This window comes from Egretta garzetta, unplaced genomic scaffold (genome assembly GCF_000687185.1).
Source record: "Egretta garzetta isolate BGI_Z169 unplaced genomic scaffold, ASM68718v1 scaffold30, whole genome shotgun sequence".
NCBI classification, from domain to species: Eukaryota; Metazoa; Chordata; class Aves; order Pelecaniformes; family Ardeidae; genus Egretta; species Egretta garzetta.
Genome location: NW_009258383.1, coordinates 3,423,743 through 3,443,333, shown reverse-complemented (window position 1 = coordinate 3,443,333; position 19,591 = coordinate 3,423,743). Strand labels below are relative to the sequence as shown.

The 19,591-nt window shown below is 39.2% G+C and overlaps 1 protein-coding gene across 1 annotated transcript in view; it reads right to left on the bottom strand.

Annotated features, from left to right (window-relative positions):
* Positions 1-6,455: 6,455 nt before the first annotated feature.
* The window catches only part of VPS50 (VPS50 subunit of EARP/GARPII complex), a gene marked incomplete at its 5' end in the record, with an annotated part of 100,849 nt that continues 87,713 nt past the window's right edge, over positions 6,456-19,591 (bottom strand). The window contains 6 exon segments of the mRNA XM_035896985.1: positions 6,456-7,840; positions 10,585-10,774; positions 13,710-13,831; positions 16,229-16,387; positions 16,534-16,630; positions 17,742-17,890. Of these exon segments, the coding sequence (XP_035752878.1) occupies positions 7,721-7,840; positions 10,585-10,774; positions 13,710-13,831; positions 16,229-16,387; positions 16,534-16,630; positions 17,742-17,890 (837 nt within the window).

Sequence of the window (19,591 nt, the reverse complement as noted above, 5' to 3'; positions counted from 1 at the left end):
AAAGAGTAGGCTTCAAAACTTCCCGCACACATGTCACTCGATCCAATTCCCAGCCTTATTGACCATTCATTAGAGGTTAATAAATGTGTTTTAATTATTCATACAATTCACTGCTTTCAAATGCAGAAAACTGAAATTTAATACAGAAATGAGTCTCAACCTAAAGACGTGAGGTAAGAGCACACAAGTTCATGGGAACTAATCACCCAGAATCTTAAACAGCTTAGAGTCTGAGCACTCACCCAGGTAACTAAGGCTAATCAAACAATTTAGTGCCTACAAAAAAAAAAAAAATCTCTAGAGATATTATGCCATCATTTCCCATTATTGATTAGATAGATTTTAAAAAGCATGGATAAGCATTGGGAAGAAACTTCCCTGATCTCTTTACCTGAATTTTGTATTTGGAACAGTCTCAGATGTAGGCTTTATTAAAAAAAAAAAAAGTTTTTTGTAAAGGAAATAAATGCTCAAGAATTTTGTGGTTTAGGTTTTTTGTGAGCAAACAAGATCTTAAGACTCATCTGTACTGTCCTTGTCCCTCCTGGTCTAGCTCCTTTGTCTGTTGATTCTGGCTTTTAGGTCATAACTCAGTGCCTTAAGAAAAATAACTTGTGCTTCAAGGAAAAGAAAATCAAGGTGATCTCCAGAGTTTCCCATGCTTCTTTCCACAAGGTAAGAAGTTCTGCTGGCAGAAGAGCAAATGTTTGGCTCATTGTCGTGGTTTAACCCCAGCGGGCAACTAAGCCCCACACAGCCGCTCGCTCACTCCCCCTCGGTGGGATGGGGGAGAGAATGGAAGGGTAAAAGTGAGAAAACTTGTGGGTTGAGATAAAGACAGTTCAGTAGGGACAGCTGTATATGCTGAGCATGGCATCATATAGGTCTTTCCCAACCTAAACAATTCTATGATTCTATATTCCCCTGGTCAGTTGGGGTCAGCTGCCCCAGCTATGTCCACCCTGCAGCCCCCTGTGCACCCAGCATAGCATGGGAAGCTGAAAAGCCCCCGACCAGTGCAAGCACCACTCAGCAACAACCAAAACATCATCTCATACTAAATCCAAACACAGCACCATACCAGCCACCAGAAAGAAAATCAACTCCATCCCAGCTGAAACCAGGACATTCACAAAGCCAGCACATACCTATGAACTGGACTGAGATGTCCCACACAGAGCCTGGTGCCTCTGTGGCAGCCTTAATCCCTAATCCCTCTTCCAGGAACAGTTTTGCCAGCAGTGGTGCTGTGCGCTTCTCCAGGCAGATTTTCCCCAAGTCAGCCTACTCTGGAAAGGGTCCCTGAGTGAGCCCAGGTGTCTGAATGTGTAAGGAGGAAAATATGGGCTCCAGGTAAGCACAAATGAGAAGGGAGAAGAACTGATGCAATGAAGGCCTCTTATGTAGAAGGGGAGGATAAAGGCTTGAATCCTAAATGAAAAATGCCTTGATTAGCTTCCCAAAATACATTTTCCTTTACCTAGAAATCATGTTGCACATCACAATAAAGATGAGATCTTATGTGTGTCTTGCCTCCTTACAGCTTGTGTCTCTTTGGAAGCCTGTCTCTCCCAATAAACCATCTCTCTGCATCCATATGGTGTCTCCAGGGTGCTTATCTCCTTAGTAGCTAACTACTCCCATAATTCATGCAGAGGGCATGAGCTTTTATTGATGGCGTATACAAGGACAACCATCATGATGCATGTGTTTTTAATATCCTTTCATACTTTCATTTAAAAAAAAAATAAAAAGGTAAATCTCCCTTTAATTTTGCCTGGTCATCCCTATCTAATCCGTCTGATTATTATTTCTGGCAGTAGCAGATTATTGTAATGCATAGGGACATCTTAGAAGAGTCCCATCCATAGCTCAACGCACATTTTCTGGTCCATAGCATGGTCCCCTGCTACACAGGCAATGACACTGCTGGGTGCGGTTTGAAGCATAGCATCAGAAGAAAGAACATGTGTGAGATTACTGGCTTCTGTCCTAATGCAAAGGGATCCACACCTAAAAAGCCTGAGACACAGGGAAGGAAGTTTCCTTATGTGTCATCTTCTCCATAAAGAGTTCACGTTTCAGCTTCCCTGGGGTTAAGTCACTGATGGCCATTGCAAGTACAGCTCATGCCTACAGAACCACAGCCTGACAGCACCTCATAAAACATGGTAGATGACATCATTTCTTTTACAGCTAGGGGAGTAAAGTGTAGGAAAATAAACCAAACTTCCCTACACCAGGCATCCAGACAGAGCAGAACCTAAATCAAAGCTCAGAGTGGGTCCATGACCTGGCCGATGTGGTATGCAACATATCTGAACTGTTACCGAAGGTGCCATCCATGGGGAGCTCCTTCCCCCCCAGCCAGGGCAGCCGTGAACAGCAAGAACTCTCTCAGTGCATCCAGGCAAGAACACACATGCATCACCCAGAGCCCTGCATCTCACTGCAGAGATTTTGAGCAACAGAAAGCAGCAGTAAACATCTCACTAAAAATAAACAGACCTCAGCACAAAAGCTCACTAAACTGAGGAAAAAACTCAGTAAACAGAAGGAAGCGCCCTGTCGAACAGCAGAGACACCAGCACGACGCTGGGCCACGAGTGCACGGGGGGAAGGAAGGGCTAACGGTGTTACAGCTACAAGGCATTACTATGCACAGCAACAATTTTGTCCATGAATGCTCAGCTGGTTGGAGCATTTGGCTGCTTAAATATTCTAACCACTCTGGAGGAGACAGATGTTGGCAGCTCAGGGCCAGGAAGCAGCTCCTGGTCAAACTCATTTACATCGATGACATTTTCCTACACTTCAAGAAATAAACGGTCCTGAAAACTCACAGGTGCTTAGTACTGTGCTAATAACTGCATCAGGCAATGACAAATCCCACATCTATTGAGGTTTCAGGTTTCAAGAGAACAGGGACCTGTCCCAGAGCATGTCCACCACACTGACATAACTGCTGCCTTTCAGCCCGGTTCTGTCCACCCTCCAATCCACAAGTTTTGTGCATTTGGAGTAGGTGTCCCCCCAGGCAGCCAGGACAGCAAGGCAGTGTTGGTCTCTTCTCCCTGATAATGGGCGATAGGACAAGGGGAAATGGCCTCAAGTTGCGCCAGAGGAGGTTTAGGTTGGACATTAGGAAAAATTTTTTCACTGAAAGGGTTGTTAAGCATCGGAACGGGCTGCCCAGGGAAGTGGTCGAGTCCCCAACCCTGGAAGTATTTAAAAGACAGGTAGATGAGGTGCTTAGGGACATGGTTTGGTGGTGGGATGGCAGGGTTAGGTTAAGAGTTGGACTTGATCTTAAAGGTCTTTTCCAACCTAAATGATTCTATGGCTATCCGCCATCTCTGCTTAAGGGCAGGACCATCATGCTCCACCACCAGTGTCCAACCTGATGCTGATAGTGGTTTGGGCTAGGTTGGAGCTCCTCTTCAGCAGCTTCCTGCACAATGCGTCGTCAATGGCAAACAAAGTCAGTAGTAGTGGAAGCAGTATGGTAGCTCAGAGGTACTCAAAGCTCTGAATTCAGGCCCAGGTTATGACCCTGTCCTCAATGGACAGCAGTCACTCACACAAGGGAACACTTCTGCACGACCTACCCAGGCTCCAGTGTCAGCTATTAATGTAAATAATGGCAAAAAAAATCAATAACACGTTGCTTGTTGTTGACTTTTGCCATTCTTTTTTGTGGTCCCCAGTGCTGAATTACTGTGATGAAAACCAGCTCTAGCGCTGCAAAAACACCACGCTCACAAATATCCTTAAATAGCCAGCTAGCACGGAAACTTCGCCGTTTGCAGACTGCGTTATTTCCATACTTGCACCGTAATCCTAGTGTGTGGTGCAATGTTTAATCTTTACGCTACGCTGTTTCAAGCAGTGGTTATAAATAAAATAGATACCATCACCCCCACACAATAAATCTGCATTTTTTTTGTCCATCTCTGTTTGCATCATTTATAATATAGCAGGTGCCTGGTGATATTTGGCCTTTTGAGGATTTTGTAGGAGACAGCACAATTTATCAATTTAATGAGGGTGGAGAGGTTTTTGTGTGTGTGCACTTTTGAGGGGCTTTTTTGGTTGGTTTTGGGTTTTGTTTTCTTTTAAACATGGGCTTTATTTAGAGTTTGAGTTACCGAAGTACAGCTTGCAATATAGAAACTTCATAAACACTAACCATTAGCAAGGTCATAAAGAGGAAAGACCCCAAATATATCACTTTCACAGTAAGAGAAGAGGATCTTCATAATTTTGTGTGTTCTGTGGCAGGAGGACAAGTCAAAAGCACAACCTACATCCACTGCTTTGCATTAAATAAACTCCATCTTGGCTATAATGAGACATGGCTTTGTCATTCAGACCTGTGAAAATTAAAAGGGGATGCCAACCTTTCACAGATGGCTTTGAGACAGCTCTTGATCACTTGTCCCTTTTTCTCCCCTAAGGGGGCAGGGACAAAAGAAAGAAGACTGTTCCTTCAGCAGTGTTCACAAGCTACACCCCACACTCAGGGTGTTGCTAAGCAGATCTCATAGAATCATAGAATAGCAGGTTGGAAGGGACCTCAAGGATCGTCTGGTCCAATCTTTCTAGGCAAGAGCAAAGTCTAGACAAGATGGCCCAGCACCCTGCCCAGCTGAGTCTTGAAAGTGTCCAGTGTGGCGGAGTCAGCCACTCCCCTGGGGAGATTATTCCACTGGTTGACTGTTCTCATTGTGAAAAATTTTCCTCTCATGTTCAGTCAGAGTCTTCTCAGGACTAACCCATTATCCCTTGTCTTTTCCATGTGACTCCTTGTGAAAAGGGAGTCTCCATCTTCTTTGTATCCACAGGGTACAAAGATCTAACCAGGGCCTAGTTTTTCCCATTGCAGATCAGAAGCAAGCCAAGCCTTTATTTTACACATGAGAAGACTCTCTCCCATGTGGGAACAAGGGACCCTAGAATAGTCAGCTACCTTGAAATCTAGCAACTCATCTGTAATCATGGAGCATTTATGTCCCTACTCAGATCAGTCACTTGAATTCACACCTCTGGGGGCTGCTCTGTGCACTGTCCCATCAGCTGAAGCACTGCTGATGCAAGATGGTCTTTCCTGTCAATGCCATTCTGCTTCTGATAATTAAATCTACACCAAAGCAAGGACTTGAATGTCACACCAGGGTCACAACAACTGATCAGTTGGCTTCCCCCTGTTTTTGTCCCAGTAGCTGCTGCTTTGGAGGACAGCGTCACCGCTAGATGCAACTGAGAGAAGCTGACTGTAGAAAAGCCAGTTGTATGCTGATCAGGGCAGGGATGGGCTTTGCCTAACAAGAGGCTTGAAAACCAGTCATCTATGCTCCAGCTGAGTTTGGTAAGTATCAGAGTACTCATCGCCTGAGGAACAGGATTTAAATTCTGCATTAGGCTGAAGAAGGACTGACAGATGCATTGCCCATCTCTGCCGTGCCGGTCATTCTCCTTGGAGACTGGAAGAAATCACTTTCCATTATTAAAGTATTCCAAAACACTCCTCTAAAACGTAGAGGATGTTTTAAGCCATATTCTCTACTGCAGAAGAAGTAGTGAAACAGAGTCTTCTTATTCCATAGGAGAACGAACATGTGTAGAGATTCTCAAAAATCAATGGTTTGTAAAAAATTCTCATATCAGAGCCAACATTCAGCCCAAAGTTGGCTTCATTAGTCACTCAGGACCAAGTAATATAGAGTATCATAAGTTGGAAGGGACCCACAGGGATCATCTAACCCAAGGCCTGACTCCACACAGGGCATCTTACACATTCTTTTATTTGGGGGCTTGCTTAAAAATAACAAATCAAACTACAGATACACTACAAAATATTACTCCTAACTACGATTCATGCAATTGCTCACCTCCTTCCTTGACCCTACAATTCCAGTCAGTGCTTATACTCCTGCCTTTTGGTAAGCAATCGAATTACAGCAGCCTAAGTATGTCAGGAGAAATTAACCATGTGCTCAGCTCACCAAAGCTCCTGTAAAGGTACTTAAATTTTTTATTTCATCCATGAGAAGAAAACTGAAACAGATTTTACACTAATGAAACAGATTTTACACTACGTCCCTAACGCACTTCTATTTCTTCCAAGAGCTCTTGTTCAAGATCTGACTTCAGGGCAAATGACGCAAAAATCCACGCTTTCAAAATGAACTACACTTTTCTTTTTTTTTGAACCACCTTTTTAATGAGGGTAAAAGTGATTCAGCTTCAACGTATACACTGACACACTGCTAAACAAGTTTTAAATGGTCAATAAAGAATGGAGTTAAGTTTTGTTTTAAATGGTATTTCCTTTAAAATACAGATGAACAAGGGAGGTCAATACTACTCAGTCAACATTTAAAATGTAAATTCTATCACTCTCCTAAAACTGTATACAAGCTTTCACAGAACTCACACAATGATGCCCCATCCACTTCTGCAGAGGAAATTAAGCTACAGAAAAGAGCAATTATAATGATTCCATGGGGCAACTTTCTGTCACTCGGTACTGCTGTTGTTTGGAAGTCCCGATTCTCCCACGTCTGAAGTAAAAGTACAATGGCAAGTATGAATCTGAAACTGAGAATTTACCATGTTGTATACATTAGTGGATTGTAGCTTATGTAAATTATTTTACCTATTAGCTCAGTGCTAGCATTTTTTCTTTAAAAAGGTCTGAGAGCACTGCAAAAATTTGATTATGCAATAAAAAAAAAATTCTAAAACTTTACATACTGAAAGTCAAAGGCAAACTTGAAAACTTCAGTGGAATCAGTGATGCTCTGACAAATCGATTTCTAGCACAAATACAAAGCCAAGCAATTTTGCTTTGCTCAGGATCACTCAGGGTGTCTACAGCAGAGGAGGAAATAGTAAGATTATCTTAGTATCAATCCAAAACTTCAGCCAAAAAAACATTATTCCTATTCCCTGGCAATATCAGTTCAGAACAGAGAAGACTAGCAGAGGGGCAAAAGGGGAGTGATATGAAAGGAACAGTACTAATTTCTATTGTAAACGACATTCTGCATTATTGAATTAGGAAAATAAAGTCTCACAAAGAAATCATGTTAGTGTACAGTATTTATTACTTTCTATTAATCTGAAGTCAATCATTTTGATATGACTAAATTAATTCTGAAATAAACAGACATTTTTAAATACATATGAAGATGAGAGGCTTTAGCATGAGTGTATTTAGTTGATCTGCACTCTTAATCCACATGCAAGGTACACCGATCAAATATTGTACATTTCCTTTCATTTTACATTTATAAAGCACAGTTTCTGAGGTTGAAAGCAGGGAGGAAAGAAATCATATTTTCAAGAAGCCCTTTTATTAAAAAAGAGCATCAACTATATATTAAGCCAATGTGTTTCTCTGATTTTGATTTTACTTACAGTATACAGTTTTGCAAAATATACAGCTCACCAATGATACAGAAACAGTGGCCCTTTACTAAGGGCAAGTAACAAAAAAAAAAAAACAAAAGAAGAAATACAACAGAAAAGAATTCTACAGATTAGAAAAGTCGTATTTTAGAACATTACACCACTTCAGAGTGTCTCCAATGCTGGTAAGAAAGGTCATGCACAATGTTTTTTAAGAGAATGCTGTCATTAGTCCATGAGAGATTTGTCTGCATGCTTCACATGAACAGAAAAAGGTACAAGTCACAAGGAAAGTCGCTTTCTCCAGTTATCTCTTAGGCCTGTCTATGTCGTCAATAGCAGCTAGCAGCTTCTGTCTTGCCTTTTTGTTGATGTGGGATCCCAGACAAACATTCACCAGATTGGTCAACTGCTTAGTGGAATACTCCTGGCAAATAAAAGCAGATCTTGTTATGGCAGAATAAAACACCAGACAAGGATAGAAACTTAAAAACCACAGATATACACACTGTGGACCTTTTAACCCATAGAAGTAGTCAGTACACAAGGGAGATTTAAAGTTAAGTCAGATCTGGATAGTTTTCATAGCTGAGGCAGAGGACAAAACTGTATTTTGCTATGTGGCAGGTTATGCTTACAACTTTAGCAGTGTTGGACTGAGTTCACAGAAAGCAATTCTGTGAATACATATGTAACTAAATCAATTTTTAATGTAATTTCCGTTCTTTGGGAGGTGTGGTGGGAAATATATATGCAAATGGGGTAAGTTTTAACACAAAAACATTTTTCTAAACAAGCTGTGACAAAAGTTGATTGTTTTTATTTTGACTTCTCATTTCCAATAAGCTTCTAAATACTTCTCTCTATACAGCCTCCAATGTTACTTTCTGTACATGATAAAGGAGGAAAAAATTAGCAGAAGTGTTAAGACAAGAATTCTTAAAATCTGTCAAATACAAAACACCACACTTGCCAGTACTACCTTTATACTTAACACTATCCAAAACATAGCTTCCACCAGTAGGTTTAAACAAGAGTTTTTCCATGTAGATCAACAAACAACAGCTCATAATCTCTTGTGGCTTCAGGTATAACAAAGAAAACAATATTAAAGGCTTATTTCTTTCATCTGTTTCTAGTGGAATTTAAAGTAATCCCAAACCAGATTTCAGAATGCTCCATTTTAAAAGACTTTTCACTTTAATAATGGGCAGCTCCAATAGCATGTGACTATTACTTACGCAGTCCTGTTATAATTGCTAGGTTATGCTATCATGAAAGCATGCTAAATGCTTTCAAAACACAGACGAAGACTTATCTCAGAGAGCAATGTTGATCCTGATTCAGCTTTACAAAATGAAGGAAGAAAAAGCAATGACTCTTAGCCTTTCAACTTAGTTTAAGCAATCTACTCCTAAAGGCAAAGGAAAACTTCATGGTGTGATTTCAAACTGTACCTCCCGATGATCAAGTTGTACACTTTGGCATATTCTGAATGGCACACCAATTTTTGCAACCTCACTTTCCTCTAGTTATCTACATTTTTTGATACAGTAGGTAGATGTGACTGGCTTATTCATCCTTCCAAGTAATCAGGTGTTGAATCAGTACAAACACATACTAACGTCATATGATAATAAATATAATTAACCTATACATGCACACACACATTTGTATTTATACTGCTTCCCATAAAGATTTTATTATAATAAAAGAATATATGCATATATATGCATATAATCATTTTTACCTGGCAAATAAAAGCAGATCTTGTTATGGCAGAATAAAACACCAGACAAGGATAGAAACTTAAAAACCACAGATATACACACTGTGGACCTTTTAACCCATAGAAGTAGTCAGTACACAAGGGAGACTTAAAGTTAAGTCAGATCTGGATAGTTTTCATAGCTGAGGCAGAGGACAAAACTGTATTTTGCTATGTGGCAGGTTATGCTTACAACTTTAGCAGTGTTGGACTGAGTTCACAGAAAGCAATTCTGTGAATACATATGTAACTAAATCAATTTTTAATGTAATTTCCGTTCTTTGGGAGGTGTGGTGGGAAATATATATGCAAATGGGGTAAGTTTTAACACAAAAACATTTTTCTAAACAAGCTGTGACAAAAGTTGATTGTTTTTATTTTGACTTCTCATTTCCAATAAGCTTCTAAATACTTCTCTCTATACAGCCTCCAATGTTACTTTCTGTACATGATAAAGGAGGAAAAAATTAGCAGAAGTGTTAAGACAAGAATTCTTAAAATCTGTCAAATACAAAACACCACACTTGCCAGTACTACCTTTATACTTAACACTATCCAAAACATAGCTTCCACCAGTAGGTTTAAACAAGAGTTTTTCCATGTAGATCAACAAACAACAGCTCATAATCTCTTGTGGCTTCAGGTATAACAAAGAAAACAATATTAAAGGCTTATTTCTTTCATCTGTTTCTAGTGGAATTTAAAGTAATCCCAAACCAGATTTCAGAATGCTCCATTTTAAAAGACTTTTCACTTTAATAATGGGCAGCTCCAATAGCATGTGACTATTACTTACGCAGTCCTGTTATAATTGCTAGGTTATGCTATCATGAAAGCATGCTAAATGCTTTCAAAACACAGACGAAGACTTATCTCAGAGAGCAATGTTGATCCTGATTCAGCTTTACAAAATGAAGGAAGAAAAAGCAATGACTCTTAGCCTTTCAACTTAGTTTAAGCAATCTACTCCTAAAGGCAAAGGAAAACTTCATGGTGTGATTTCAAACTGTACCTCCCGATGATCAAGTTGTACACTTTGGCATATTCTGAATGGCACACCAATTTTTGCAACCTCACTTTCCTCTAGTTATCTACATTTTTTGATACAGTAGGTAGATGTGACTGGCTTATTCATCCTTCCAAGTAATCAGGTGTTGAATCAGTACAAACACATACTAACGTCATATGATAATAAATATAATTAACCTATACATGCACACACACATTTGTATTTATACTGCTTCCCATAAAGATTTTATTATAATAAAAGAATATATGCATATATATGCATATAATCATTTTTAACACATAGAAGCATTGATCATTTAGAGTTGCTAGCATGATTCTATCATCATGGTGAATTTTCCCAATAGACAGTAAAAGAATGAATATTTAACTCCTACCCTATGTTCTTTTATCCAGCGTTCCATGTCATTTTCTGTTAGGTAGTATGCTTTAATGTAGGTCTCCACAAATTCTTTATCTGGAATAGGCCTAATGTCTGTTAACTTTTCTAGTTTCATTAAGAATTGTTGAAAGTCCAGTTGCATCAAGGCACGTCCTTCATTGCTGCACTTCTTTACATTGGCATAACTGAAAAGAGAAACACCATGGAAAGTAAAAATAAGGAGGAAATAAAAATGAAATGTACTTCCCAAAGTTGTTTAACTTAGTCTTTCGAACCTTCAGGAGGAACATAATTGTGGTTTTAAGTTAAAAGCAGACAAGAACTCCTCATAGGATGTCTGATGCAGAGTTTTATTTGCATTAGTATAGTATGTTTTAGCCCCACTCATAGAACAGAACCCTACTGTACCCAGTGCTACTTAAAAAACACTCCCCCCAGCTCCAAGTCACTAAAAATCCTACACTGAACAACTTACTAGAAGGAAATGAAATCAGTGTTGACCAGTACACTAGACAGGGGCTTTAGTCAAGTGATCACGACCACTGAAGGTTACCGGGTAACACGGCAGCTTTAGGAATGGTCACCAGGGGCTTGCTGTACCAATAGTGGTAGCATCAGAGAAAGGCACAAAGCTGTTTGTTCAAAAACACCCACAATAACCAGAGGGTAAAGGGGGGCAGCCCTGGCTAATCTCTGTGAGAGGCTAATGTTTTAATGAGAGTAGATTGACAGAGAACCGGTGATAGGTTTGAGCTCAAAGAAGAAGAGACAGCAGATGAGCTTAGGGCAGGGTAACACCAGGAAGGATTACAGTGGGGTGATAGGCAACAAATGAGGAAAACTATCTTTGCAGTTTTTCAAATGGATAAGAAATTGCACTTGTCAAGATCAAAGGAAATGACATCACAATGCCCTTAACAGTGCCAATTTCAGCTGTGTACAGGGAATAAAAAAAGCTTTGGTCTGGGGCACAGTGTCTTGATAGACTAAATCCAGCCCACCCACAGACGTCTGCTGCCACAAGTAACAATCCTGTCCCACTGTTCCCACTCTTCCTTTGTACAAAATTTAAAGCAAGCTCAGTCTTCCACTGGTTCATGAAATTGATCCTTATTATTATACAGTCCCTAAATTATTAGGTCTGATGCAAAGGAGGCAGCAGAAACATGCACCTGGAAACTGGATACACAGCAAGATCAGGTTAAGAATAAGAAGAAATTGCACTCTTACGGTTAGTATGCAGAAAGAATTTGCAGAATGCAGCAATAACAGCGGCAAAAAGAGAAGGGGACCAAGGCACAAGCCCTCTGGAGCTCTGAAGAAGATTGGACAATGATTCTCAATAGGACATACTGAAGCACTTCAAGAAGCCAGATGGGAAACAGGAGAGAACACAGAACTAGGAGATAAGGCAGGGCAAAATTTAAAGAAGGATACATCTGACTGATTCTTCACTCAAAGAGCTTGATGAGAGCAATTTCAATTGACTGGCTGAACGGAGAAGAAACACCTCCTTCATGGCTTTTGATTCCATACCTTCATGGAATTCAGAGATGAAAGAAGTTATGAAGGTATTCAGAGAGCCAGCTGTTCACAACACCTTCCTTCCCTTTGCCCAGTGGTAAAAGAAACTACAAGATATGTGAGAAAAAAACTGGGCAAGAAAGAGAAATTACAGGCAGATATTTGGAAGGGGTAATAATGAGTGCTCTCTACACTCTAAGAAAAGGCACAGAACAAATCATATCAGCAAGATGCTCCCAGTCTACTTTGACCAGTCAGTGAAATGCTTAGGTGAAAGTAAAGGTGAAAGTTTCATGGTAAGTCAAAAATGTGAACCACAACTGCAGCATGGAACAAGACACATGAGTGATGATCTTCACAACTAAGAATTAAGTGGTTCATGAACATTGAAGTCACAAAAGATGAGTAAGATTGCGAAGTAAGGGAAAGAAACAAGCCCAAAACAGGCACAAGGGCTGAGGCAGAGCAGTTTGGTAGCGACTGATGGTGTTATCCACTTGAAAGGAAAGGGGCATGGGGGGGAGAAGACAGGTACTTTTGTTCCCCTTATTCTGATATGAGGCATGAAAAGTGGGAAATAAAATAATAAAAAAAAATAGTTGTATAGGCCATATGTCATACGAAGGAACTGAGAAGACAAGAGGGAGGTCATGGCTGTATTTAGTCTCCCAGAGATGAAATTGATCTCGCAAGAGACTACAAAAGGATGACATGAAAAGAAATGGGCATGAGTTTAAAAATAATGGCTTGATGGAAACAGTGGAAGCTGATGATCCTTAATAGACCACTAACACTCGGGAAAGAAGAATGTTGTTGAGGTCCTAAATTAGAGCAGACAGCAGGAGAGTGGGATGGAAAGAAGTAAAATAGGTAGTAGGGAGTGCATAGGGTAAAGATAGCACATATTCTATGATGCAGAAGAAGGTGTGATGAGAGCCCAGGCATATGTAGCAGGGGGACAAGAACACAAAAATAAATGCAGTAGATGAAAAGACTACATACTCAGGCTACAATAAATATTGACTCTGAAGAGACTGGGACACTGATTAAGAGAGAGGGATGAGCAAGGTGTAGCAGTTCCTGAAGAAGGTGCTTGAGCCTCTATTTACCAAGCCAACTAAGACACTTGTATGTTCCTGATGAATTTGGAAAAAATCCTGCTCCCTGGCTACCCTAAGATAACTGCTAGGGTTGACAACCCCATCTTTCTTCCTGGCAAAGACAAATGGCATCACCATAGAGATGCTGACAACTACACTTTATCTTTCTTCTTTGCTCTGTCAGGAAATTATAATTTTCAGGCAGAAGTTTCTTTGAAAGAGAACTATGTTGTTTTAAATGCTTCAATAAAACACTCAGACAATGTCATTCCTCAGGAATAACTAGGTATAAGACCATCCCTTTTAGGTTTAATGCTGTACCATACTTTGTGAAACAACGCTAAGGACTATGTTAAGCCTTGATATTTTTTTAGGCTCCGCAAAAGTGCAAGGGCTTATCAGTGCACTACAAAATCAGAAGTTTTAATTCCATAAAATAGATGTTATCGTTATAGACATATTTACTCAAAAGCAAGACTTTTCATGAACTACTTACCCTTCCACGAGAGTTCTATTGGCCAAGCGTATGCAGTGTTCCCAAAGGATATTGGAGACCGGCAGTGGAATACGGACTCTCTTAGACACCTCATTCAACCTTCTGTTAAATTCTTCAAATTCCTGGTGAAACACAAAAGATCATTATTCCTTTAGCATAAGAGGGATCACACTTTATACAGCGCTACCAATAACAACAATCAATTAGAAACGCGCATGAAAGAGAATACTGAAAAATAAGAGCAAAGCAGAGTAGCTTAAAAGGCATAGACTGTAGAGACAAGCTTAATGTGTAAAGTAGAAAGCACACCACTTTCTAGATCATTCACAACATTACCTCAGTATTTTTTTTAAAAAGGAAGTACCGCTCTGCTCCCCAGAGGTGTAGTTCTCTGTGAAACTGACACCTCTGAAAATTAACCAACCAGCTAACCAAACACCATTTTCATTGCCTCACTCCCTAAACTCACTCCCTAAACTCATCTTTAACTTTTTAAAAGTCAATATACAGCCACTAAAGAAAATCCAGTCATGATCTCATTATCCCTCTAAATACCTGCCACATCAGCTTTCAAAGAGAAGCTCAGAAATTGTAACCACTTTTCATTCAACGTTTTGCATTAGATGGTTCCCCTGTGCTCTAAAGGGAGCTGAGAGCACCTGCTGAAAAGAGTCCGAATCTAACACTTTAGGAGCATACTGCAACACCAGAAAACAATTCAGGTTGAGGGAGGGCACCTGTTTCCACCTGAAACATCAATGGCCTGGATGGATTTGAGTTGTTACAATGAGTGACAAACTAGTCATAACTGAACGTAATTACTGCTAGAATGATTTTGTGACTTACATAAAGTGCCAATAGAAGTCTGCTCTCAGTGACTAAAGCCTCTATCATTAAAAAAAGGTATCAAATGAATTAAATATAAAGCAGACTGATAATGAACTGCTCTGTGTAATCAGCAAAAGCAGTTTGTACTACAGCCAATTAAGACCATAATTGTCCAACAAAGTGCTTTCATTCCAAGGCTGTTAATCTAGGTGGGTTGTTTTTCCCCCATCAGAAATTCAGTAAGTGAAGAAAAACAGAAGGGAATCTCAGTAACCAATTTAACCTAGTGTCTGACCAAATAATTAGTGTTTAACACAAATTTTCTGATAGAGGAATTTGGCAAGAGAAAGCAGGGTACCACAAGGTCATGCTTTAACCAGCATACAACTCACTCTTCTGAAGATTAAGATGCCTAACACTGTGTTAATGAATTTCTTGAACAATCCTCTTTCCCCAGTTTATCTGCTTCCATACATACTATGACTGAGTACAGAATTTTGCATATCTGTTCACATGGCTAAGAGTTGTTGGTTACTACATTAAACATTATGCTTACATATGACACTCCTGGAGTCCGATGGCACAGAGCAAATCACTAATTGCTTAGCAGTAATCTAAAAGCTTCTGTAGCAATTGTTATTAGCTATATAATGTAGAGGCCAGAAATGGTTTTAAATTGTATTAGCCCTGATTGTCCTGAAGCAAATTCATCAGCAGTTGCACAATCAGAAAAAGAGAAAGTTCTACTGCGGAGACCAAATATAAGTACAAACTGATTTCAAAAAGGCATGGCAGCGTAAAGAAGGGTAATCACAAAGATTCAGTCAAATTCAGTGCCATGATATGTCCTCTATCAGATTCTCCCTTCTTCACTTTGATTTTTTTTTTAAGCAGAGAACAGCTACAAAGTATAAAGGTGTAATCAACACTATTATTCAACACAGTGGCATAACTTTTTGAACACAGTGGCATAACTTTTTTTGTGATACATACTTTGTGTATCTTTAAAATAAAAGTTTCAGTTTCTCTGTAAGAATTAGTGTAGTTCTACCACTGCCAGAACTTCCTTCTAAAGACCTTTAGAAACATCATTTAGGCATATATAAAAGGATGAGAGAGGTGTTCTCCCAAGAACTGGTTCTGTATGCTGTAAGACACAGCAATTGTATAACTACTTCTACTGAATGCAATTGAGAAGTTGGGTTAATAACTTCCCTTTTACCTTCTGTTTTGAATGCTAACGTCTAAATATAGGAACTTCGACTAGATAGTGCTTGATCATTATTGGTGATAGTTTGACCTAAAGCCCCTACAATATATCTCAAAGACAACCATTAAAATTATGCAGATCAGCAAATAGCCTTTGTTAAAAAACCCCACTATCTCAGGCCACTGGATTTTTCTCAGCATTACTCCATTTACTACACATTTCTCTACCATTTAAGACTTGGACATCAAACTCATTAAACTTTTGTGGTCATTTTCACCCACCATGTAGTCAAAAAATCATCACTGAAAACAATCTGCTAGCCGCAAGAATAATGAAAATTCTGGACGGTCCTCCTTATAACTTACCATTTGTCAGGATGCTGTATTGCTCTAACCATGCTACTTTAACAGTTTTAGTGAAGTATGACAGTAATTTAATGCTTATATAAATTCTAGCACACCGTTTCCCAGGAAGTATTCACCTTTAAAAGAGCATCTACATATATATTGTGTTGTGACATGATTTCCTTCACATCCCATTTCACATTAGCCATGAGAAGCAGCATTTGTTCATAATCAATGGCTTTAGCAGCAACAATCCAATAAACTGGTTTACGTAGTTCACTGGCAGTTGACACTGTCTGAAACAGAATATAAATAAAATTCAATTCAGTAAATTTCTGGCTAACAAGAGCAATATATAACTATGATGTGCAGGGATTTCCACCACACTGTACAAGTTTCAATTCTTTTGTTTAAAATCAGCTGTGAATTACACAATTCTGACCTGAGAATAGAATTGCTGAAGAAAAGGCTTCTTGGCAGCTGGCATCACCGCATCAAGATGAGGCTGAAGAAACTCAAACTGCTCAGCCAGAAATACTCTTTGAAAGAAAAGAAAATTTACTGTGAATTAAATGCAACATTTGGCATGTCCCTGTACAACTTTTACTCTACAGTTGACACATTTGGCAGTAATGGTATGTAACCTTGGAAAATTTAGTCCTGAGAAGAACCGTATCAGTTTCATTACAGCATATCAGCAAGTATTCTCAATTCTGACAACTTTAAAATATGATTGCAAACAAGAAAATGCTTGAATAAAAGAGACTAAGGATTGAATATCAAGAATTCATATTTCTATTTTACTCAGGATAAACTACAAAAGTCTGATCCAAAGTCCAGTAATGTCAGCGTAGAGTGTCCATGTAAGTCTAGTAAAGTGTCCCATAATTACCATACTGCAGTCAACATTAATATTAATAAATCCTATGTCAGAAATCCAAGATAACATCCCTTATACCTTATATACTAGTGATTCTTTAAAAGACAGACTATGAGATCAAATTCTTTCTCAGGGGTAGGATTTGTTAATAACAACATTACAAAGAAATACATTTCTAACTAAACATAAATGAATGCAAAAGAAAATAAGCTACTTTAAATATATTTTTAAAAATAATTTTTAAATTAACTTCTAATCTTTGTCATCTTGTGTGTGTGGGGGGGAAATACTCCTATCTGACTCTTACTGCTATTCTGACCAAATAAAAAACACTTTGTAAGTTGTGTGTTACTTGCTTGTTATAATCTCTTCTTCACAGGTAAACTTCCACCCACTGCAAAGAACACTGCAATCCAAGCCAGACCAATATGAACTAAGCGGTTCTGAGTCTCAGCCTTTATCATTTGAATACTTAATATAAGGTTTAAATGAACCATACAGATTAAATGACACTATTTTCCAGTTAGATTTGGCTTTGTACTGTCACAAATTACTGGACCAGCTGCAGTAGAATTTCAGTGCTTGTGCTTGCAGGTGGTTAGACCCCACTGCCTTTAATTAAGAAACTACCTCTACCACTCATATTTAAAATCACATTGAGAGGTAGGAATTTTTGGCCTCTCATGAAGGTTTTGGCTTGTAATCACAATCTCTTAAATAAACCATAGCTTCCAGTGACCACAAAATGCAGTGTACAGTAAATAACCTACAATGATTCCGTGGCCACCACTCTCTCTGCCAAACCATATAGTGAATTGCCAGATGTCAAAACTACGAGATGACTGAGATGTGGGCTTGGCACCTTCTCCTTCCTCTCTTCAGCAGCTGTGAGAGTTCCTGTGGGATCAGCAGAGACCTCCTAAAACGAAGAATTAAACAACTGAAAAACCACAAAACCAGCAAGAATGGCTCCAGCTAAGCAGTTTCAGATGACAGATAAGATGTGGGAATATTTCTAATTTTAAGGTGTAATATAAATCAAGCCTGAATCAAAAGACAACCACAGTTTTTTATTTGAACAGTGTGGTGTTCAAACAGTGAAAAAAAATCACATCATGTAGACCAATATCTGCCTCGTGGTAAAACAAAAAAGGCAGAGAACAAACTTCTTACTACACCTTAATGCCCATACAGGCTTTAGCCCAACTGCCTACTGAGAGACTGACTTCTCACCCTTGGAGATAGTTATCTTCAATTTAACAGCAACCAAATAAGGAGACAAATCAAAGGAATATTACTTATACATGGGCTTTACTGCTTATGTGAGCTGCAGCTAACTTAGGTAAAATACAAATTATGTTTTTAAAGAAGTTATCATTCCATGAAAACTTCTATCCTGCAGATATCGCGACTGTAGAAAGCAAGGAAATATTCACAGCACAGGAAAAGAAACAGGTTACACCACTGCCCTGTTGCAAAATTAAAAAAACAACCAACCAACCAAAAAAAACCAAACCAGAAAAAAAAAAAAAAGCCCAAAAAGAGAGGGGAAAAAAGAGGAAACCCTCCTACCTCTACATTTGAGGAATGTAAGTACAAGTTACAGCTAGAAGAGGAATCACAGAAAGCAGAAATTCCCCAAGCTATCATATTGGTCTAAGCAGGTATATAAATGGACATCGTCTGAAGCTTAGCTATTTGCTAAAACTGTATCAGGACATGAAAACATAAACGTAGTTCTGGCTTCTGATTAATTACTCATACCATGCTCACTGCTTACACACAGGCTATAAATATGGTAAATGCTCCAAAGTAAAGGTGATATAGAACCCAGGACAGGTAAAGAAGGTAGGCATGATATGGCACTTATTTCTTAAGAGCCTTCCATGACCCTGGGATAGAAACTCTGGCCAGATGGGTGCTACAACAAATCAGCCTGTTTGTATGGAATGAAAATAAATTAGAGCAATAACACAGTGACAAAGTAGTGGTAAAAATAATTTCTTCAAAAGCAAGATCAGGTGCACAACATGTCTGCTATAAAGCAACATATGAACACACAACCAATATGACAACAATAATGCTTAAACATGACATTTATGGTTGGTCTCAAAAAACAAATCAGCATAATTCTCAGATTGCTGTAAAAGTAGACAAAGATGAAGCCATATACATGATAATAAATAAAACAGCTTTGCAGTTTGAGGTTTGGGTTTGTTAGGTTTTTTTGTTGTGTTTTTTTTCCAATTGGAGCTAGAAATAAATTGAGAGGAAACTGCAGTGAAGGAATTAAAGAATCAGGAGCAGAAGGAAGAAACGTAGACTCAAGCTGACCACAACAGTTAGTTACCAGGAGTTTCTTCTAGGCTTCATGGCAGAGAACAACGGTGAGGAGCAACACCCGAGCTGGAAGATGGGGACGATGAGTGGAATAAACCCCCCATAATCCAGGAGGAAGCAGTCTTTGACCTGCTATGCCACCTGGACATCCACAAGTCTATGGGGCCGGATGGGATCTCCCCAAGAGTGCGGAGGGAGCTGGCAGAGGAGGTTGCCAAACCACTCTCTATCATTTATCAGCAGTCCTGGATAACAGGGGAGGTCTCAGATGACTGGAGGG